General features: G+C 47.4%; 1 protein-coding gene and 1 non-coding gene across 2 annotated transcripts in view; one reads left to right on the forward strand and one right to left on the reverse strand.

Moving 5' to 3' along the window:
* Nucleotides 1–23,643, reverse strand: part of anos1b (anosmin 1b) — a 58,786-nt gene that overhangs the window by 31,156 nt on the left and 3,987 nt on the right. The window contains exon 2 of the mRNA XM_035414086.1: nucleotides 13,519–13,566. Within this exon, the coding sequence (XP_035269977.1) occupies nucleotides 13,519–13,566 (48 nt within the window). The remainder of the gene's footprint in view (nucleotides 1–13,518; nucleotides 13,567–23,643) is intronic.
* Nucleotides 12,224–12,306, forward strand: trnal-uaa. Its single transcript has one exon. It is a non-coding gene; the product is annotated as a tRNA-Leu (tRNA).

Genomic DNA, 23,643 nt, shown 5'->3' on the forward strand with positions numbered 1-23,643 from the left:
GGTCCCCGGCCCCCTCAGTAGGACCCGCGTCGGTACGCTTCTCCAAAAAGGCCTGGAGAACATTAAGACATCTGTTCCGCGTTATCCCAACCATCATTCCGACATCTGCCACCATCCATTCCCTTCCCTAGAAAGATAGACTTCTTTTGGCTGAACTCTTTTTTTTTTGTTTTTTTTCTCCCGAAGAGCCCTGGTCTGGCCTGGAAACTGAGCAAAGCAGGAACGAGCGAATCATCTCCTCTCCAAAAACACATCCAAGCCAAGCGAACGTCAGGGTCCTCTTATTAGCTGCTTGTTCAGAAACCCCTCAATAAAAACGTAGAAACATATCCAGTTGCCTTGAGCTAATTCCTTCTGATTCCAGAAGAAAAAAATATAAAAAATTACTCTTCTTTAAAAAAAATAGTTCAATGTCACCTAATTTCCTGACATCCTTTTGCAGGAGCCTTTAAAATAACAAGGTGAGGGCAGGGGGGGGGAAACCTTAAATAATTCACGGTAATAATGACAGCGCAAATTACAGAAATCCATTCTAAGCGGTCACCCTTGAAAAAGGCACACATGGCGCGTATGGCGGCTTGCCGTCGGAGGACGCTGGGGGTGAGGTCCTCCCCGAGTGTGCACACAACCCCTCCCCAACCTCATTAGCGAAGCCTCTGCTGGCTGCGCGGACGGGGTACAGGGCCGTCAAATGAGGCCGCGAGGGAGGTCAAAGGTCGGGAGGGCTGCTCCCGGGCGTGGACGTGCGCCATCACGCCGAGCCAAGGCCGCGGTGGGGGGGGGGGGGGGGGGGGGACCCCGGGGGCCAGTGTTGCAGAGCCCGGGGGCCTTGATCACTGTTGGCAAAGGGCATCTCCCAGCCGTGCTAGCAGCTAGCGTCCCCCGCACACATCAAACGCGCGCACGAACGCTACTGAGCGTCTGCGAGTCGTCAAACGTGACAACACGTTACCCGGCAACGGCAAGGAGGAAGCAAGGGATGGAGGAGGAGGGGTGGGGCGGGGGGGGGGGTTTAAAAAGGGCTGACATAAATCTGTCCCTATGTCCTAAAACAGAATCCAGACCGCGGTTCTCTCCCCCTGCTTCAAAGCGCAACAACTTTTTTTTTTTTTTTTAAAAAGGTCCTCCCTTTGCAAGGAGGCGATAAGAATATACCTCTTATTTCTACTGTCGAAGGTTATCCACTGCACTAATTTGAGGACGTGTAGGGCACTGATGTGCTAGTGCTTTTCTTTTATTGTGACCGACACCTGACACTCTTCGCAAAGCTGGTGCCCCAGATAAGATGTAAAAGGTGGCGGATACCTGGACCATAATCCTTCTGCTAAACATTTTATGACCTAGAAATGCCTCTGAATGATTCCCTATCCTTGGCAGCTTCAAAGGCCATGTTTGTAGGCAGCAACGAAACAGGACAAGGTTTGGCAAGCGGGACAAACACGGGACGTTTGCGTGCTCCACATCAGTGTAGCTCCTCCAGATGATCGCCAGTTCTTGTGGTACCGCGATGAGCACATGTAATCATTACATTACACTACAGGCATTTAGCAGACGCTCTCATCCAGAGCGACTCACACAACTTTTACTTACCATTCTCTTTTTTTTTTCTTTTTTACATTATATTCATTTATACAGCCGGATGTATACCGAAGCAATGCAGGTGAAGTACCTTGCTCAAGGGTACAATGGCAGTGTCCTACCCGGGAATCAAAGCTGTGACCTTTCGGTTACAAGCCCAGTTCCTTACCCGCTGTGCTACACTGCCGCCCTCATGACATCCCTTTTGACAAGAGTTCGGTTTCCCCACGATCCGGTACCTTTCGCAGACCCCAAAATCACGTTTGTCCCGAAACACGTGTTTCTTAATGTAAAAGGTGAAGCGAGACAAAATGGAGGCTCTGGTTTTGGTTTGAGGGTCTGCTTCCTCCACTGCTCGTCTTCACCACGTCCTCCCAGAAGACGGAAGATTATCCCGCCCATCCCACCGCTTAGTGTTTCCAGCAGCGTCCCCCCCCCTCCCCCCCCCCCGCTCTCCTTGCCATGTCAATCCACACACAGCGTCCCCTCGATTTACTCCTGCCCCTCGAGAGGGGGGGGGGGGGGGTGGGGGGGGGGGGGGGGGGGGGGCTAGGTGGCTGGCTTTGTGCCTCAAAGAAGAGAAAACATAATCCCCATTTACCGAAATTAATAGCAATTGTTAATGGGAGCAACGCAGGTTCAAGTATGCGCCTCCGCTCGGTCGGGGGTCCAGAGAGAGAGAGAGAGGCAGGGTCTCGCACGGTCTCTCTCCCAAAAAAAAAAAAAAAAAAAAATCATCTTAGGCATCTGCTTACAATTAGACCCCCTCGTTTCTATTATTTCACGAAGGCGAAGGGCGAGTCGGCATCGTAAAGTCGATAGCGCCGCCGCTACGAAGGTCCTTTTCATTTGGGAAAACCCGCATAAATCAGGTGAAACCTTTTCAGCTGAAAAGGTTTTTTTTTCTGTTTTTTTTTTTTTCGGTCGGACAGGTTCGGTTACGATTCTGGAGGTGAACGGGCAGGAAAATAAACCACAGCGTATGATAAATGTGAAATAAAAGAAAGCGGCTGCTATATTATTAACCACAGCGTATTAGCGCGGTTTGATAAATGTAAAACAAAACAAAGGGGCTGCTATATTAAAGCTGTGGTTTCTCAATGTTAGCTTCTTGTTCCATAGCAACCTCACAAGTGCTTCCTGTGTAGATCACGAATGGTCAGGCCTACTGTTTGAAATATATATTTTTGTTCAATTTTACAGGAAAATGTTTATATAACTACTGCCAAATTCACACTCCAAAAATGTACAGAATGGTTTTACTATTAATAGTAAAATATTAAACCTGCCTTTTTTCCCCCCACCAATGCAACATGAGTAAGATTGCTGCCCAACCCACAGTGCCTGATCCAAGTCTTCACGTGAAGCCCGAACTGTACAAAATGGAAGAATGACAAATGACTAGCTTTCTGGCTGGCCAGTGATAACTTTCGAGTCCTTTATTTTTCCTCCCATCTTTCATGTCTTCGCCCCTCAGTCTCGGCTCGCTCTGGCCTTGACGGAAGCTTCTGGATAGTGTAGACGTGTTCTTTGGGGAATGTCTTAGCGCCCGCGAAAAAAAGAACACCCAAGCGCCAGACACCGTGTTACCCCCCCCCCCCCCTCCCGCTCGGAGTACCCCTGGACTCACGGACGCGGCGGGTACGCACCGGGAAACTCCTCCGGGCCTCATCTCCAGTGTGGTCCACGCCCCGATACCCGCCGCGCGGTTCTATCGTGCTGTTGGTTGCCACGGCTACTGCTCATCCTGGATTCCGGAATTCCAGCTCATCCGTGCCAGTTGATAAATTAAATTGCCAAGCAACGTCCCGTGAGGTAACTTCAACGGTATAAAGTTAACTGGGTGTATCGAGCCTTCCCCGGGTCACTGAGCGTCAGGTAGCTAACAGATTCATCTAGCGAAGACTCCATCCGCAAGCCAAGACACATGGGAGCCATATTTTAACGTGCAGTCAACGGAATTTTTGGACGGCACCGCCAATGTTGCGACGGACAGATACTGTAAGTGAGTCGTCGGAGGCTTAACGTATGGCTCGATTGCCGTGGGTCAGAAATATGCTACTGTTTAGATCTCGCTGCCAGGCGGTAAGACCGTGCGATGATAAACGACGCTCTTTTAAGTCATCGGTCCCGGATTTAGATATCCATCAACCTTACGGCCATAAAAGCAGAACTTTTACTGGACTCCTGCTGGGTCGCAGGTTGCCCCTGAAAACACAACGGGGGGGCGGAGACTTCCTGGATTTTTTGGGGGAAAAAAAATTGGGGAGGATGGAAGGTGGAAGGTCTATCGGGCAATATGGACGACACTTCAAAAAGAAAAGAAAAAAGCTTCCCTCTCCAGTAATTTAGAAAGAAACCAAAAAAAAAAAAAGGTATCGCAGATGGACAGAGAAAGCTGAAGAAACGGTCTGATTCCAGCCAATCCCGGACGAGCCCCCACCTCCATCTGTCTCCACTTGCAAGGTGAGAGGTTTAGCCTTGCCGGGGCTGGGACTGGGGCAGGGTGACGGGGGCCAACGGCTCCTCCGAAAAAAGACAAGCCTGACAGCCTCCTCGTTTCTCCGCCCCTCTCCGCTCCCCAGAAGACCGCGGCCCGGGGTTGAGGGGCAGCACATAAATCACGCCAAAAAAGCGCCAACGTGCGTTTCCCAGGTGCTAATGCCCTTCAGATGTGGCGGCGAGGGTGAGCTCACACACACACAGCAGATGAGCCGTGTTCCCCTGTCTGCTGTGTGTGTGTGTGTGTGTGTGAGGGTGTGTGTGGGTGAGCTCACACACACACACACACACTGCAGACAGGCCAACATGGCTCATCTGGTCCCGCCAGTAAAATTACTCCCTCAGGTCCTCGGATCCCCCGCTATCTCCCGGCATGGGGCGCTACGGCAACGCTCACTCAAAGTCACGTCGCTCTCTCTCTCTCTCTCTCTCTCTCTCTCTCTCTCTCTCTCTCTCTCTCTCTCTCTCTCTCTCTCTCTCTCTCTCTCTCTCTCTCTCTCTCTCTCTCTCTCTCTCTCTCTCTCTCTCTCTCTCTCTCTCTCTCTCTCTCTCTCTCTCTCTCTCTCTCTCTCTCTCTCTCTCTCCTTCACAGAACTTTGTCTTCCCAGAATCCTCCTGGGTTCGAATATTTCCCAAGGAACTGATTTATGTCCTGCTTGGGGAAATCACACCAGCGCTCCGGTCAAACACGACTTTCGCGGGTGCTTATTTATTAATTTATTTTTTTTGTCCGCGACTTTATCTGCAAGACGAAGGGGAAGAGCAAAAAAAAAACCAAAAAAAAAAAAACCCCTGAATGGCGAGTGGATCGCGGCTCTCCCTGAACTCCCGGACCTTCAGGTCTTCGGTTTCAGCTGTCAGGCCTTCCGTAATCGATCAGATTCGGGAGGCGCATTCCACAGGTAACGAGAGCGACCTGCTGGGCGCGTCTGCGACCGAGAGAGAGAGAGATTCCCGAACGGGCCGGATTACCCAGGCCCCCCCCCAAAAAAAATCAATCACACAAATTTGGGATAAGGCACATGGGACACCAAAGGGAAAAGAAAGGGTGTCGCACCAAGTTTAGCAGAGCCAGAGTTTGGGAGGAAGGAGTTTTATTTGACATTTCTACGCAGCTGCTCCTGTGATGTTACAGTGATGAGTGGGAACTCATCTCACCCACCACCAATGAAAGAGCCAGAAAGAATCTTTTTCCTTCACGACACAGTTTGACTAGTTAAGCAAGTGCTAACACACAGTCACCGAGCTGAGTTTGTGCTGAAAGAGTCGGACAGTCGGTCATTTTGTGTTTGCTTGAAAGTCAACATTAAGGACAAATGTTGATTGAATACTGGACAAGAAATTGGTGAGTTTCTGTGGCAACCGACCTGCTAATTGCAACAGGGCCGTGGGATAACCATTTAAATCTGTTCGGGGGGGGGGGGGGGGGTGTTGTGGGGGGGGCAGTTGGCGCCCCATGGATCACACGAGGGGTGAAGGACAGGCCGAGGCCAGGCCAGGCCGACCAGAGGACCCGAACTTGACCCGGCCGCAAAGCGCGCAGCTGGGTTTGTTTTCCCACCCTCGTTTTCGTTTGGAGAATAAGGAGACATCCCTGTACCCGCAGGGCTCCTTGCCTGTCAGCCAAAGGCAGACCTGATGGTCCTGCAGCTCCAGGCCCCCCCGGGGTTCCTGCCACAGCACTGTGGTGCTCCCCCCCCCTCCTGAACACCCCCCCCCCAACTGTCAGTCATGTCACTCCATCAGCTGAATCAGCTGTCACCCCCCTGCTTCCAACTGTCACTCTCTCACAGGGTGTGTGTGAAGGACGAACATTCCGTGACTCAATGGTGGGCGTTCAGCTGAGGATGAAAACTTCCCCTGAAATTCTTTTTTCTTTTTCAAGTCACAGAAAAATCACGGTGGCGCAGCGGGTTAGCACTGTCGCCTTGCGAGAACAAGGTTCCGGATTCAAGTCCCGGCTGGCTGGATCCTCTCTGCGTGGAGTTTGCGTGTTCTTCCCCCGTGTTTGCAGAGCAAACCCACACCAAAAGACATGCATGTCAGGTGAGGTATACTCCTGCCAAGGCGCTGGCCTCAGAACCGGAGTTGATCCCTGGGTGCTGCACTGCATTATATTACAGGCATTTAGCAGATGCTCTTATCCAGAGCGCCTTACATCGTATCCAGTTATACAGCTGGATATACTGGAGCAATGCAGGTTAAGCACCTTGCTCAAGGGTACAGCGGCAGTGTGGAATCAAACCTGCTACCTTTAGGTAAAAAGTCCAACTCCTTACCCATTATACTACACAGCCGCCATACACTACACTGCACTGTGGCTGCCCACTGCTCCTAAGTAATTAGGATGGGCCGCATGCAGAGGACAAATTACCCCATAGGGTCAATAACTTTAAGCTTAAAGCTATAGTAAAACCAGGACCAGGGTTGTAGTCCATCGGTTTTAGGCGATTGAATTGATCAGTTAATATTTTCAATTAGCTGATGGCAACGCAGAGACTATCTGAGGAGAACAGCCTCCTGTTTCGAGCACAAAAAACCAAACCAAGGCCAAACCACACCAGAGGTCATTAGCTAACAGACCACACTGCAAGTGTTGAGGGAAACACTCTCCTTTAAGCCAATCCCGTTGTCACCATTTTAAATTGCACATCATTCAAAAAAGTAAGGAAAAGTAATTTACCAGCAAATGCATCGCCGGTTCCGACTATTCTTTTCAAAACTCTCTGTCTGGGTGTCAGTTCAGTTAACCTCCATTCCTCATTTCGTGACTCTGAAATCAATAACAGATTCTGACGAGTTGAAGGCTATCATCCAACGCACTGCCAACCGCAGAAGCTGGCATTGTACTCCGCAAGGCGTCTACGCTTTCCCTTCAGTAAAACAGCCGCGGGCAAAAGCAATTTTTATCGGTCTGAAAATACCGTTAAAAATGTAACGTTGGTGCCCTTGCATATCACCTTGGCTAAAGGCGAGAGCGAAGAATGAATTAATAATAATACGATTGCTTCAGGGTGAAAGGGGTGGGGGGGGGTGGGGGGTGGGAGATGAGAAAAGGCAGTAGCTAGGATGGAGCGTATTAGCTGTACGAGGAGGACTTCACAAAAGCGATCGGTGTGATGCGGCAGACGAAATTGGTACCATTTACCATTTGACCGAGGACAGGATTTTTTTTTTGCGGAACCCGTCGTTGAGAGGTCTGTATAAAACACGCAGCAAACGAAAGGAGAGTAAAACATAAATAAATATGCAACGCTCTGGGTGGCGTGCAGCTAGAGAGAGGCCACACCTGGGCTCAGGTGGACCATACCTCACAATGTCAGTGGTTACGCTGCCCCCGTCGTCACGGCAACCCAAAGCAACGTTTTTTTTACTTGTGTAGGGAAAAGACGGGGATGTCTGTTCCACACTTTAACACAGGGATTTTTTTTTCTTTTTCAGTAAGGGTGATTACCAACATACATCCATAAAATAAGTTTTCAGGAAACACAAATCGCCCCAGAAGCCTAGATTAAAGAGGCCGACCGAGCTCTGTGGAGGGGGGGGGGGGGGGCAACGGATTTTACTTTCAAACATTTTTATTTCGCTCCGAATGGATGGACTGAGAGGGACCCCCCGGTGGGGGGGGGGGGCTGATTTAGTGTACTGTCATGCTAATTTTCACGGGCTCATACCCCCCATGGTTGAAAGAAAGAATCCACATGCGGAGCGATGTTTCGGACGAGGAGAGGCGCACAGTTCCACGCGTGTCCAGCGATTCCATGCGGCCTGTACGCTGACAGTCTGCATTACAGTCATCCCCCATACCACAAGCTCTTTATTTCAGCACAATGCACTGGTCTTATTCAGTTAATAATAATAATCATAATAATAATTCCCTTGCGACAGATTGGCGGCCTGTCCAGGGTGTATTCCTGCCTCTCGCCCAATGCTCACTGGGATAGGCTCCAGCACCGCCCCACAACCTGCCCAGGATAAGTGGGTATATATAATGGATGGATGGATGGATACCGATAATAATAATAATAATAATAATAATAATAATAATAATAATACATGTTATTTTACAGTAAAAACCTTGAAGTGCTTTGCTGTACTTGGACAGTCGTGTAGTGTCTTTGGTGAGAAATCTGGATATTCGGTAGAAAGCACAGTTAGGATAATGATCTGAAATACATTAAATCTGTATCCCTTCAGACAGCAGCAGAATTCCTGCAGATTATGGACGGTAACATTATTGTTTGAAAATGCTCAGGGACTGGCAGGGAGAAATGGATTCACATTTTACCAGCCTAAACAGTTATAATATCTCCAAGACGTATTTGAACGTGATCTGGGTTGATCAGCGTAGCGTTTCCAAAAAGAGCTGGATGACGTACACTACATTTCTGAACACGGATAAATAGCCGAAAAAGTTTCAAATGGCAACTCAGGTACTGATAAAAAATTTTTTTTAATTCAAACGTCCTGTAACTCCTAAAATTCCTTCCCAGGGACCGTAAAGGGGGAGCGATAACTCAGGCGAACGGGGAATGGAACCGGACCAGTATTCTCCAAAGTGGCTCGGGGCTTGGGCCTTGGGCCTTGTTCCGTTAAAGACTGCACGGCCTGGCTCCCAAAGCTTGCACTTTGTCATATGGTTCAAATGAATCCTGCTGAATCCTGCGTCATAAACAGCTTTACAAGCTGTTAAACATAAGTGAGCCGTGCTCGCAATACGCAAAAGGTAACTAATCATGATTTATTTTAAAATGCTGCAATGTGGAGACCATATGTGAACTATCACTGCACCTAGAGATATACACATGCACACACACACACGCACACACACACATACACACACATACACACATATATATAGTTGAACTATGCGGTTGTTCCCTGCACTTGGACCGGTACTTCTCTCTAGGGTTTTCGTCATACTTGTTCCTGGTTATGGTTATACACTTTGTTGTACGTCGCTCTGGATAAAAGCGTCTGCCAAATGCCTGTAATGTAATGTAATATAATTGAAATATTTAAATACCTTGTCGGACTGAAAATGCAAACAAAATTAAAAATACATTTAAAAATAGATTTTGGGTTTTTTTAATTGGCTGTGTCAGCGATAAGAATTGCGAGGGAATGTTAAATTAAACTTTGTTTCTGGGTTTGGGACAAAAAAAAACATTTATTGTCCTTTCTATGAGACCACAGTGAATAAGCTTGGACAGACACATCATTAGAGAATTCTCATAAAACAGCAAATGAGTAGGAACGCTCCAAACTTTCCACTTTAAACTGACTCACAAACATAAAATAAAAATATGTTCTGTTTGGGGTATGTTGCTCTATTCCATGTGGAAACAAAAATATCTCAAATAGTCTGTTATTCTTCATATTTGTCATTGTTTCAGCGTCCTAATGCAAAATCAGACTCAAGACTGATCCCCTGCAAGCAAATTATCAAAATCCTAATTTGCCATTATGGTAATAATAGGCATTAAGGAACTTCTAGAATAGTGTTAATTCATTTTATTATTACTGATGAACTGATTAACTCTCAATATTTCCCATAATGCCATTCAGAAGAGTTCCCACAATCCCTTTCCCCAATAGCTCTCACAATGCCGTTCCTAGCAGAAGTCCTAGCAGTGCTCGGGAGGGTTGGGGGGGGGGGGGGTGGGCGGGGGCTGGGGTGGCCCAGCTGGAGTAAAGGGGGCTTAGCAAAATGACCACACAGAGAGTGCCCCCCCCCCCCCAGTGTGATGACCAGCCTGCAGGTCAGCTGGCAGGTCCTGGAGTTCACCTGTTTGGGGTGGGGGGTTTAGTCACTGGTCACCATGCTGACAGTCCTCACCAGGGGCAATGGGCCAGTGGGGGTAGAATGGGCCAGTGTGGGGTCAAATACTCCCCAACCCCCCCCAAAAAAAAACTGCAACCTCTCGGGGCAAAGGTTCCCGGGAGGTTAATCCGGGTTCCAGGGCTGCCACGGCGACGCTCCGTGTGTTCCTCCGGGGTGCGGGAGGCGTAACGACCCCGCCCCGGAATTTTTTGGGAACATTGGACATCCACTTTCAGTTTTCGGCCTCCTGTCCGCGACTCCCTGCCCCCGTGGGTCACCCTCCCCCCTGACAGCCGGGACCCCCGTAATGCCCAGAGGTGAACCTTCATACCCCCCCCAGAGGAGGTCCCGTCCCCTGTGAACTGCCCCCCCCCCCCCGCCTCCTCAGAGGACAGAGGAGAGCGCCTCCTCATGCCCCCAGCGGCTCTCCCTCCCTATGGAGAACAGGGCTTCAGTAATAACACCACATTATTAAGGAAACATGGGAAACATGGAAAATCCTCACAAAATCAAATTGGAATTTTCTTCTTTTTTTTTTTTTTAAATCATTTACTCTCCATGTTCCTTAAGTGAAGAAACAGCAGGTTTTTTTGTGGGGGGTGGTGGTGGTGGGTGGGGGGGGGGGGGCAGGGGTGAATGGGCATTTGGGGGGGGGCCCTGTGAAGAGAAAGCAGTTTTCAACGTGGGAGGATGTGAAAAATGGGGTCCGCAGTCGTTATTTTTACAAGAAGCACAACATTTACTTTACCTATTACTGCACGGAGCGCGGACCGGCTGCCCCCAGCTGAAAGCAATTAGGGGCCTGGTGTGAGAATTATGGCCGGTGGAAGGGAGCGCACTACCTTTCTGGGACACTTCTAACCCCTGTCCCGGCAGGGAGGGGGGAGGGGTGGCGGGGGGGGGGGGGGGGGGGGTAAGGGGTGGGAGGCAGGCTAATAACATCTGGACTTTAGGCAATTACCATTAAGAAGCTAACCACATTTACTGACATATTAGCCAGCAATTAGGGGGTGTGTATCAATTCATTCTGATAACCCCCCCCCACACACACCCCCTACACACACACACACACACACACCACCTCCACTTAGACGACTGCAAATGGTCAGTTTAAATGTGTGTTTGGGGGGGAGGGGGGGGGGATGGGTAAGTGTGCCCCCACCCACTTGATTCCATTGACACATTTGTGGAGCCTTTTGGTTGGCTTAGCTCTGAAAAACCCAGGCAAATGGCGGCTAGTGGAAATCCAGCTCCATCACAGGGTTTGGCGGAAAAATCCCAGGCAAGGGAGCAGACGTGTTTTTCCCTCTGTCCGTTTCTCCGGACCTTTCCGCCCCCCCCCCCCCCCCCCCCCAAACACACATTTAAACAGACCGTGTGCAGTCTCCCAAGTGGAGGTGGTGTGTGTGTGTGTGTGTGTGTGTTTGTGGGGGGGTGGGAGGGTTATCAGGATGAATAATAACAGGGGGAGAAGCACAAGGCTTTTAAATGATTCTTCTTCTTCTGTTTTATAAAAGCCGCTACGGTCGCTAACGGCGCGGCGCTGGCGTTCGTTCAGCATTTCCGACACTCTTCCTTTCCCGTCCTTTCTTCCTTTCTTTCGCTTTTTTTCTTTTTTTTACGACCCACAGAGGCGACCAATTACCGAACAGCCCACCTGCTTACTTTCCCAGGCAGCGTTAAAGTGTCATAAAGCGAAATATATACGACCTAACACCCACACTCTCTCCGTCTCAAAGGGAAACGAGGTTCGATTTGAGAAACAGACCAAGGCAGACACACTACCCCCCCCCCACCTCCACCACCACCACCACGAGGGGAGTCGCTGTCGGTAGAGGTTGCCTGATATAAAAGTGAAAACATCTCAGGAGCTCGATTTAATCAGCGGACTGATAGATAGGACCCTTCCCAGAATGCAGTATAAATCCGCTGCAGGCCCCGCGTACAGTACACGGGGATAATGAGATCGTCTCTCCCAGGCAAAAACCTTGGGGCTGCGAGAAATCATCTCTCCCAGTAACCTCTGCTTCCTCTGTCTGTGTCCCCTGCAGCGTCTCCGACAGCAAGCCAGTCGACCGGGCTGCGATGCTCGGTGCGCGGACACGGCATGCGGTTCATGTGAAAGCACCGACCTCTGGCCTCTTCCGGCGAAAGGAGTAGAGATTGGATTTTGGATTTTGCCTGAGTAACAACAAACTGAATCAAGCCGGTGTGGGATGACCGTGTGTTAGCCAGCAGCTATAACACCCTGTGCCCTTCTCGTTTTTAATTGCCGTCTTTTGCTGAGGTCCAATGCCTCTGATTGGCTGGAGATTGTGTACCAGGATGGCCGAGTGGTTAAGGCGTTGGACTTAAGATCCAATGGACGCATGTCCGCGTGGGTCCGAACCCCACTCCTGGTAATCTCTTTGTAAAAAGTTGTGTAAGTCACTCTGGATAAGAGCGTCTGCTAAATGCTGTTAATGTTATGTAAGCTACATGCCTCAAATGTAAAAAAATAAAAGACACTGACCAGTTGTGCTGGATATTGCAGTTAATTGAAAGTCTGGTCATTGTTGAAAACTGGCTGCTCAATGACATTGAGCGTAATAAAAAGTGTCAATCTAAAAACAAACCTGTTCCTGCACGTAAAAAAAATGTCTGGTTTGCCGCAATTGTATAGATAGGGACGGAGTGTAGCACATTACATTACATTATAAGCATTTAGCAGACGCTCTTATCCAGAGCTACTTACACAACTTTTACAAAGCATTTTTACATTGTATCCATTTATACAGCTGGATATATGCTGAAGCAATGCAGGTTAAGTACCTTGCTCAAGGGTACAACGGCAGTGTCCTTACCCGGGAATCGAACCTGCAACCTTTCGGTTACAAGTCTAGTTCCTTACCCACTGTGCTACACTCCGTCCTCCAGCACAGTGGGTAAGGAACTGGGCTTGTAACCGAAAGGTCTCAGGTTCAATTCCCGGGCAAGGACACTGCCGTTGTACTTAACCAGAATTGCTTCAGTATATATCCAGCTGTATAAATGGATACAATGTGAAAATGCTATGTAAAAGTTGTGTAAGTCGCTCTGGATAAGAGCGTCTGCTAAATGCCTGTAATGTAATGAGATTCACCTCACCAGGTGTTTCGGTCCTGACTAGCAAGGAAAAATTAAAACCAGCAGCACTACTGACTTCGGGGGCCAGATTTGAGTATCCCACCCATGTACCAAGATTCAAAAATCCCCGTGGCCATTAAAACTTAGAAGAGCAGGTCTTTATTTTTTTATAATGCTTCTACAGCGTTCTAAGTCAGTGTTCTAGAACTCCGTTGCTTTAGGTTACCAGCAGTGATTGTTACATCATCAGCATTAGAATGCTCAGTTAAGAACATTCCAATCGCGCACTTGTGATCTTTCACCTTAAATGGGTTAAAGATCCCGGTGGCACATTTCGAAAGAGTAAGGTCGTGCTGGCCCAAACCGGCAACATCCACCGTCCTGTTGGTTGTTGCCAAAGCGCTTCCCGATTGGTGGAGCTTCACTATGCAAAATGTGACATCACAACGATCCTATCAGCAGTTTACTAATTCGCTGGCGCGGAAACCAGTAGACATGAGGTAACTCACCTGGGAGCATCTTCTGTGGCTCTCGCACCAGCCCAAGACCCCGTCGCTCTGTAAGAAACAAAAAAGAAGGAGTGAACAGTGTGAACACGATGTGTGACGATGTGTATCTTAGGCCCAGTTTACACACATCCCACACAGCTGAAAAATCCTAATCCTGAATATATCCCATATGTCTGGTGGTCAGCTACTTTAACTTGATTTATAACATGTTGTACTGTATGTCCATTTCTGTGTGTTTTGTCCAAAGTCGCATTTCTGCTAGTTGTAGCACTCAGTTGGTCAATCAGACCCAGCTGTAAAACAGGGTGTATTGTGTGTCCTCCCTGCCTCCCCCCCCCCCCCCCCCCCCCCCCCCCCCCCCCCCCCCAAAGCATATTATGGGATGCTATTTACCAGAACAATGTTGGTGAGAGGAGAACATGCAAAACTGTGTTTGTAGTCAGATCCAATATCGGCAGAATCCAGATGCGACTCAAATCGGATTTGGAACAAATCTGGTCCGTATCCAATTTCCAGCATTTCAGACCGCAGTCATCAAATGTTGGAGTCATCATATTGGATTTGTCAGAGGCTCAGAACAACAGCATGTCGCATAAAAACACAACCGTAAACAGGGCCTTATTTACTTAAACTCTGGGCCCTGAAACAAAAATCTGACCTTTAGCAAAACAAGGCGTTGCGCAAACAAGAGCTTGAATCCACCAAACCCGTTAAAACAAAACCATAAAGAGGCTTACTTCTTGTTTCATATTTGGACAAACCAGACTTAGTAGTGTTATATTTAATTTTCTTTCCCGCCCCCAGACTGCAGACCCTGATCGCATCATCCCGTTGCGTAGAAGTAGATCAGAGAGATATTAGTCACAGTCGCTGTAGTCCTGGGCTCTCCCCAGACGTGCGTCAGCACCCAAGCCACTCAAACCACCGTTCCTGTAATAACACTGACTAATGACACATATTACTACCACTCGAACCACCGTTCCATCAATAACACTGAGTAATGACACCTACTTTTACCACTTAGACCACTGTTCCATCAATAACAATGACTAATAACACCTACTACAACCACTTAAACCACTGTAACTTTTTTTTTGCTTTTCCATTAAATGAAGTTTGACATAAAAAATAGTTACAATGTAGGTTCTTTTCTCCCTTCCATATATATAGACCACAGTTCCTTTAACAACAATGACTAATAACGCCCAATACAACAGTACAGACCGTGCAATTTCAAATTAGAGCAGTATTTTCGAGGTGAGACAGGACTTTGACCAGACCTGGGTCATGTACATATTTGAAATAGCTTTGTTTTTATATCCCAGTAAAAAAAACGATTTAAACTCTTTAGCAGACAGTCCCAGAGAATTTTCCATAACTATTCACGCTGCCCACCAAAAACAGATGATCTTATGAAAGAATATCAGTGAGCAACTGTAGACAATCCACAGAAATTTTTTTTTTTTTTGACTAAAGTGCAATAACAATGTGACTCACGATCTGACATAATGCTAGCGCACAGCGAGGACAAAATGAGGTGAAGACCGGAACATTACGTCTAAAACTGTGTTATTTTAAGAGGCGCAGACCAAGCAGTATGTACGCAATTCCCTAAAAAAAAAAAAAAAAAAAAAAATAAAAACAAGCAATTACAAAAATCACAACCGTGAACAGTGAAATCCGTAATCCGTTCTAAAGAGCAAGCCCCCAAAACACACCCTTTGGGGCGAAGGCAGTGTTTATCCAAAGCAAACCCATCTCTCACACCGCCACCAGCTTCGACTGCCTGCCTCTTACTTTGTCTCTTTTCTCCTTTTTTTTCGAAGGTGTAATTATCACAGGGTTGTCCAAAAAAAGAAGAAGAAGAATTTCCATTGTGCTAAAAGGCCAGGGTCACCGGGAGCCATAACTGATCTCCTGTGGAATGTTAGAGGCCAACACCGTCCCTGCAGATTACATCAGCTCTGTCACGCCAAGCCATCGCGGCTGGAGTCATTACAGACGGGCCAGAGGTTTATGCAATCAAAATTAAAATATATGCCATATTCAAAAAGAACAAAATGCATTCACTGCTGTCCCCTTATGAAATTTCATAATAATTAACCAGAATTGAAATATTGAAAAATTACAATTAAATGTTTTTTTCATTATGCTACCTTTTCATAAGCGGTACTTCCTCAAATAAAGTTATTATTATTATCATTATTACTATTGTTGTTGTTGTTATTGTTGTGGTTGCTGTTGTTGGTTTAGATAAATGTTAAGGTAAATGTACAGCTGAAGAGAGAAGCTGACATGCTTTTTCATAAGAACATAAGCACTCTGCACCTCTCTGTTTCTACAGCACTACAGCTGGGAGACTGTACCTTAACAAACTCGTGTTTTGTACTTGTTCCAATGACCTTGATATGCACTTTTGTACGTCGCTTTGGATAAACGCATCTGCTGAATAAATGTAATGTAATGTAATGTAATGAGAGTTGTCTGACAGGATGGATTTAAAGCACATGCTTCCCCAATAAAGGAACCTGGGAGAGCAGGAGAGTCTACTGACCTCAGAACCTATTTATTCATATTTCTATTTATGCATCACTTTATTTATACAGCACTTTTTGCTGCGTGGTTTTCAAAGCACACAAAGTGAAAATGGGACAGGAAACAGAATGACTCAGTCAAACAGGTACAAAATGAAATTTTGGCAAACCAAAGAAATGTAATAAAAGCACAGTAAAAAAATTTTTAAAAACATGAAAACAAGCACCATGACAAGAAGCAATTCAAAGGTAAAAAAAAGGGTTAAACGTGGTTAAAGGCAAGTTTTAAAACAGGGGCCTGGATTCCATTATCATCTGTCCTTGAAACTGATGGACAATTAAATGCATTATCTGCATTATTTTTCTGCACAAAACACGGTTTTGGCAACGTCATCAATCACGTCAGCCAATCACGCTTTGCGAAGAAAAAGTGCAACATTTGCATTTGCTTGTAAGTCAAATTGAAGGACAAGTGAATAAGTCTTTATAAGGGTTTTAGCCCGGCTAAAAAGAAGTCTGAAAGCTTGAAGATGCACAAATGTGAACAGTAGGACCCCACAACCCTCCCTTACAGACCCCCACAGATTCCCCCATCCCTCAGAACTCCAAACCCCCCCCCCCCTCTCCACAGGACCCTATCCCACCCCACAGGACCCCCCAGCCAACTTACACTCACATCCCCAGAGTCTAAAATCCAGCCTTCCGCCAAGGGAAGGTGGTGGCAACCCTTCTACACGCTAAACATCAAAGAACCAAAACAATGCCATGTTTGTTTTCTGTTTTTTTTTTTTTTTTTTTTTTTTGGAGTGCCAGGTTTTGTTTTTTTTTTGGTTTTTTTTGGCAAGCTTCCCAGAAAACATGCTCTGGGGGGAAAAAAAACATCCATGGGAACTTCTCTTTGGATATTTCAACTATATACACAGGAAGTCCCGAAGGAGCTCTTCAAACAGATATGATCTGGGGGGATGGAGGAGAAGACGAACATGATGGCTCGAGGAGGGGCTGGGAGAGTGGGTGGGGTGGGGTGGGGTGGTGGTGGGGGGGTTGGGGTGTTGGTCTTCCATGGAAAACAGGCGGGAGCGAGATTCTCAGCTGGCGTTTACATCTCCTCCCGGCCCGTCTGATTGGCTCTGTCAGCTCGTCGCCCGCAACACTTCTGTGTGTGTGTGTGTGTGTGCGTGCGTCTGTGTGTGTGCATGTGTGTGTGTGTGTGTGTGTGTGTGTGTGTGTATGTGCGTGTGTGCGTGTGTGTGTATATGTGTGTGTGTGTGTGTGTGTGTGTGTGTGTGTGTGTATGTGCGTGTGTGCGTGTGTGTGTATATGTGTGTGTGTGCGTGTGTGTGTGTGCGTGTGCGTGTGAGTGTGCGTGTGCGTGTGTGTGTGTGTGTATGTGTGTGTGTGTGTGTGTGTGTATGTGTGTGTGTGTGTGTGGGTGTGAGTGTGTGTGTGTGTATGTGTGTGTGTGTGTGCGTGTGTGTGTGTGTGTGTGTGTGTGTGTGTGTGTGTGTGTGTGTGTGTATGTGTGTATGTGCGTCCTGTCTGCCTTACACATGCAGCTGTTTTAGGCCAAGCCTTTTTGTTTTTTCTTACGAGAGAGAGAGAGAGAGAAAGAGGAAGACAGAGAGGGAAAAGGACAGAGAGGGAGAGGATGAGGGAGAGGGAGAGAGAGAGCGAGAGAGAGAGAGAGAGAGGGAGAGAGGATGAGTGAGAGGGAGAGAGAGAGAGGACCAGAGACAGAGAGAGAGAAAGGATGAGCGAGAGGGAGAGAGAGAGAGGACCAGAGAAAGAGAGAGAGAGAGAGAGAGAGAGAGAATAAGTGAGAGGGAGATAGAGAGGACCAGAGAGAGAGAGAGAGAGGAAGAGAGGGAGAGAGGATGAGTGAGAGAGAGACAGAGAATGAGCGAGAGGGACCCTCTTTCTCTGCCACATCTGAGCTGGCCTTATGGCGTCTGACAGGACGAACGGCGCGTGAAATTGTTGAAATTGTTGGGTTTACCGAGCGGGGATGGGAGCGCAGTCCCTGCGGTCACGTGAAGACCCAGGGGGGCCCGCCGGCAGGGCGTTCGACTTCACTTTCATAACTCCGCCATTATCTTCATCAGCAAACGGCGGGAGGCGACTGTAGTGGTCTTCGCCTGGTTTCCAGAGTCAACTGCGTTACAAAAATCCCTTGTCTACTGTCAGCAGGTCTCTACCCCTCTGGTATAGACATGTGTGTGTCTGTGTGTACTGAAGTGCATGTGTGTGTATGTGTGTCTGCGAGTGTTTGTGTACTGATGTGTGTGTGCGTTTGTGTGTGTCTGCATGTGTTTGACGTGTGTGTGTGTGTGTCTGCAAGTGTTTTTTGTGTACTGATGTGTGTGTGTGTGTGTGTCTGCATGTGTTTGTGTACTGATGTGTGTGTGTGTGTGTCTGCATGAGTTGTGTACTGATGTGTGTGTGTGTGTGTCTGCATGTGTTTGTGTACTGACGTGTGTGTGTGTGTGCATGTGTTTACGTACTGATGCGTGTGTCTGCATGTGTTTGCATATTGATGTGTGCGTGTGTGCGTGGCTATGTGTGTGTGGCGTGTGCTTGTGCGTTGGTGTGTTTGTGTGTGCTTGTGTGCGTATGCATGTGTGTCAGCATGCGTTTGTATATTTATGTGTGCGTGTGTGTGGATATGCGTGTGTGGTGTGTACGTGTGTGCATGTGTGTGCGTGTGTGTGCATCTCTGTGTGTGGCTGCGGCTATGTGTGTGTGGTGTGTACGCGTGTTGGTATGTGTGCATGTGTGTGGTGTGTCTGGCGTGTGTGTGCATCTCTGTGTGTGGGTGTGGCTATGTGTGTGTGGTGTGTACGCGTGTTGGTATGTGTGCATGTGTGTGGTGTGTCTGGCGTGTGTGTGCATCTCTGTGTGTGGGTGTGGCTATGTGTGTGTGGTGTGTACGTGTGTTGGTATGTGTGCATGTGTGTGGTGTGTGTGGCGTGTGTGTGCATCTCTGTGTGTTGGTGTGCATGTGTCTGTGTGCAGACAGGAAAGGTCCGTTTAGATGCACAGAAAGAGGCCGGGGGAAGGTAAATGAGAAATGCATGCGTCCGCGCCGTCCCGGCGGCCATGTTTAATTGCCTAATTACACATCAACTGCCAAGGCACGGAATCCAGGAACGACCGGTTACAACCTCCTCAGACGGCCCCCGTATAATTTACAGATAGAGATAAGACAAGGTAATCATTTCTAATTGCGGTAATGCTGGGGATCTATACAGGAAAGCGCGTGCTTTTAGCGTTTATTTCAGGGACGGATTTATTTTAATTGACGCAGAGCTTTCTCTCGTTAACCCGCGTACTCCGGGAAAAGTTGAAACAGAGGGACAGATCAAAATCGCATTGCTGACATGTGTTGGAAATAAAAGATAACATCGGTAGAGCGCCTCGGACTTGCTAGATTTATTCCACAAACATGCAGGGTCAATTACACCACTGTACATTCTCGCTGTTGCGTGGTGGAAAACTTTTATTGGATTTCTTTGATTTGATGCATCATCTTTGAAGAACTCATCAAGAACATTTTCAACCATGGTGGCATATGGTTACAAAGGAGGACACAGTGGACTCCGTAAAAAAAAAAGTCAAGTACGTAATACAGGCCATTCGATGCGGAGGTTGAAATTACAAACGGTCTAATTTGTAAATATTCGAAACAAGTCGGTTATGATTTCTAGACTTGAGTAACAGAAAGTCTTTCTTTTATACCGCTGTACCAAATCCTACACGCTGATTATGCCTCACACAACTTCCTTTTGTGTGTCTGCATAGGGAGCTCCGGTGTGTGGTCTGATAAAGCCGATATAGATTCTTCACATTCCTTAAAGGTCAGGTGCAAATATACTAAAAAAAAAAAAAAAAAACAGGAATGTGAAGTCAGGGCCAAACTAAATTGACCCAGCAAACCTTCCTTAAGTGGCTTTTGATCTACCTTCTTTCTAACCTAAGCTGATTTTCTCAAGACTTTTCTGCCAAAAAACAAACATTTTGCCCTTTGAGTGGTTATTCGGTGTATTTGCATACTTGCCAGGTAGCAATGAGCTAAATGCTAAAACCTCCTGTTTTAAAAATGTGCAACAGAACCCTTTTTTAACAAACCACCTTGAACACATAAAAAGAATGTTGTTTTATATTATACGTTTAAATACATTTATATATTTTTTATTGTTTTATTCTTCTTTTTAAAAAATAAACTGTACAAACAGTTCAGCATTTTGCTGCCATACGTTTACACCCTGCTGTCCGGAAAAAGCAAACAAAACGCTCAATCTGCAAAAGTACGAGACTGCGCGAGACTTCCACAGCCATCGGGTGCCCCGTTTACCCGCAGATAAAACTGACAAACAGCGTCCAGAGTTGCTAATTATTTACCAGCGCCGAGCCAAGGTGAGAGAACAGACGAACAGGTGTCCGTGAGGAATGTATCCGGGAAACCGGAGAGAGAGAGAGAGAGAGAGAGCGAGCTTTGTTTCCACGGCGATCGCCGTCATTCTATCCACCTGAAGGACTCTTTTTGGAAGGGAGCCAAGCCGCCCCCGGCTCGATTACAGAGCGATGAAAACCGCCGTCTGGCTCGGTCGGCCTTCCCCCGCCCCGCGTAGCTCCGCGGCTTAAAGCGACGCGATTGGTCTTCATGAAGAGCCAATGGTAAATGGACTGCATTTATATAGCGCTTTTATCCAAAGCGCTTCACAATTGATGCCTCTCATTCACCAGAGCAATTAGGGGTTAGGGGTCTTGCTCAGGGACACTTTGACACGCCCGGGGCGGGCGATCGAACCGGCAACCCTCCGACTGCCAGACATTCGCTCTTACCGCCTGAGCTATGCCGCCCCAATGGGAGACAGTCCTGGGCCAAATACGTATTTGTTGTGGATTCAAATACTTTTCTGTGCTCTATTGATCTTGCCTGATGTAACTGAGCCAGCCAATATGACCAGAAGGTGGGGTATCTGCACTTTTTGAGAGCATTTCATTGGTTCCAATACACCAGACAAGATCGGTAAAGCGTAGAAAAGTATTTGAATCGAAAAAAAAATACGTAATTTGACCCAGGTCTGATGGGTGACGTCACAGCGACTTTGTCCCAGTTATTCTACAGTCTATGGTCTTCTCACGGAACTCTTCCACCTCCAAACCCACAGTCACACGTTACACCTTTTTTATATACGCAAAACTAATAACACAGCCAGTGACTGGTGCAAAACAAACACCAATGACGAAAATCGCTGGCCATGTTATTGGTTTTCGCTCGTGCTAGAAGCGTTTTGCATGTGCTAAAGGTCTAAAGATCACGGCCCACGTGCTTTATGTTCCTGTTTAACCTCTACTTATAATAATCCGTTATTTTCAGAGGTGGACAATCCAGGTTCAGAAAGTAAAAGTTCATCCCAGGATTTTGTTCCAGTCACCTGGATTTGCTAATGAGCACCATTCTTCAGCCAGGAGGTAGAGCTAAATCAGCTGGCTGAGTTCAGGGGGTGGATGAAATACATGGCAGGACTTTTACTTTCTGACCCCTGGAATGTCCACCGCTGGTTATGTTTCTAACAGTGTGTTGTTTTGTGCGACGGCGATGGTCTGTCATCCCTTGGTTTGGCTGATTGACAGGTTAACTCATGTGTAATCTACCCCGTGGGGTGTTGGCACCTGATTCTAGTGGCCAGTTACAGTACATTACAGGCATGTAGCAGACGCTCTTATCCAGAGCGACTTACACAACTTTTTACACAGCATTTACACTGCATCCATTGAAGCAATTCAGGTTAAGTACCTTGCTCAACGGTACAACGGCAGTGTCCTACCCAGGAATCTAACCTGCGACCTTTCACTCACGAGCCCAGTTCCTTACCCACCGTGCTACTACACTCCCCATGCATCTGAACGTCAGCCCGTTCGCGGTAAAAGCTGATAACACACACGCTCCCGGCCCCGTTGCCTCTATCACTCTTTACGGCGGTACTTCGGGCTTTTAGCAGACGATCTTATCGAGAGCGACTCGCGCAGCTCGCGGTCGGCCCAGCTGTACGGCGAGAGACGGGTGCCGAAGCGTTTTAGGTCACGCGTCTTGCGCGAGAGCAGTAAGGGAAGCGGCCCCACGCCCCATCCGGGGAACGGACGCTACAATCTTAAAGTTACAAGCCCCCTTCCGTAGCCGCTACGGTATGCCACCACCACGGCAGTTACCACTTAAAAAAAAAAAGTAACATTTCGTTTCTCCGGGCGCGCCTTCTCGCGTGAGAAAACCTTTTCTTTCTTTTTTTTTTTGACCCCGTCCTTTCCCGGGAAAGCCACGCGGAGGTTTTCTTCTCCGTTCCCGTCAGAGGGAGCGTCATTATGAGGCGAAGACGCTGCAGTTAGAGGCCTAGCAGCGGTGGCTACAGGGTTTTTTTTTTAAAGTTTGCCCCCATCCCGTAAACAGCCGTTTCAACAAGGTTCTCTCAACTGCATCTTTTTTTTTTTTTTTTTTTTTGCTGTTGTCTGTTTTTGGCTCTCTCTCTCTCTTTGTGTCAGCTACTTGTCAACAAAAAAACTGCAACCAAAAAACATCTCCAGGGCTATGACTCACTACGTCTGTATGTCCTTGGAAGAGGTGGGGGGAAAGGGGGAGGGAGGGGGGGGTCATTCAAAACTTTGTGCTTAATATATTCCCGACACATTGTTGACTTCAGAGATGTTCAAACTAGACTGAGTACAGTGTGAGTTGTGCATCTCTTCAACCACCAATAATCCTCTCCAGGATCCTGTTTGTCTGAAATATGTCTCTAAAAGGAGCAGACCTGGGTCAAATACATATTTGTTTTGGATTCAAATACTTTTCTACGCTTTACTGATCTTGTCTAATGTATTGGAACCAATGAAATACTCTGAAAAAGTGCTAACTCCGCCTTCTGCTCGTATTGGCAGGCTCAATTACACCAGGCAAGATCAGTAGAGCGCAGAAAAGGTATTCGAATCCAAAACAAATACGTATTTGACCCAGGTCTGGACTGAGCACAGTGTGAGTTGCGCGTCTCTTCAACCACCGATAATCCTCTCCAGGGTCCTGTTTGTCTGACATACGTCTCTAAAATGGAGACGGGCCGTATGGAGGCTCCTCTCAGCGAGGGGAAGGCGGAGGAAGATGGAAGACTTGCGTTTAGCGCCGTTTAACTGACTAATGCCTTCCCATTAGCGTTTCACCTGACAGCAAGTGGGAAGAAGACTCCCCTGCTATTTGAAAGCGCAGGAACGCCAAAACAAAATTATTTGGCGATGAAGGGTAATGTCTTCTTGAATTGTGGTTTTATAAATCCTTGGGTTTATAAAAAAAAAAAATAAAGAAATAAATAAAACAATTCCGTCTTCCAGAAAAGAAAGCGTTTCATCACTGCCATTACTCCAGAGTTTGCCCTGACGTCTGAGGAAACTGCTTTTTAATAGCCTGTGCTTTTATGCATGACTATGTTTCCCCGAGACAGAGAGAGAGAGAGATAGAGAGAGAGAGAGAAAGGAGGAGAGAGTGAGAGAAAGAGCCAGGGAGAGGGAGGGAGGGAATGAGAGATAGAGCAAGAAGGAGGGAGAG

Source organism: Anguilla anguilla, chromosome 4 (assembly GCF_013347855.1).
Source record: "Anguilla anguilla isolate fAngAng1 chromosome 4, fAngAng1.pri, whole genome shotgun sequence".
In the NCBI taxonomy this organism is placed as follows: domain Eukaryota; kingdom Metazoa; phylum Chordata; class Actinopteri; order Anguilliformes; family Anguillidae; genus Anguilla; species Anguilla anguilla.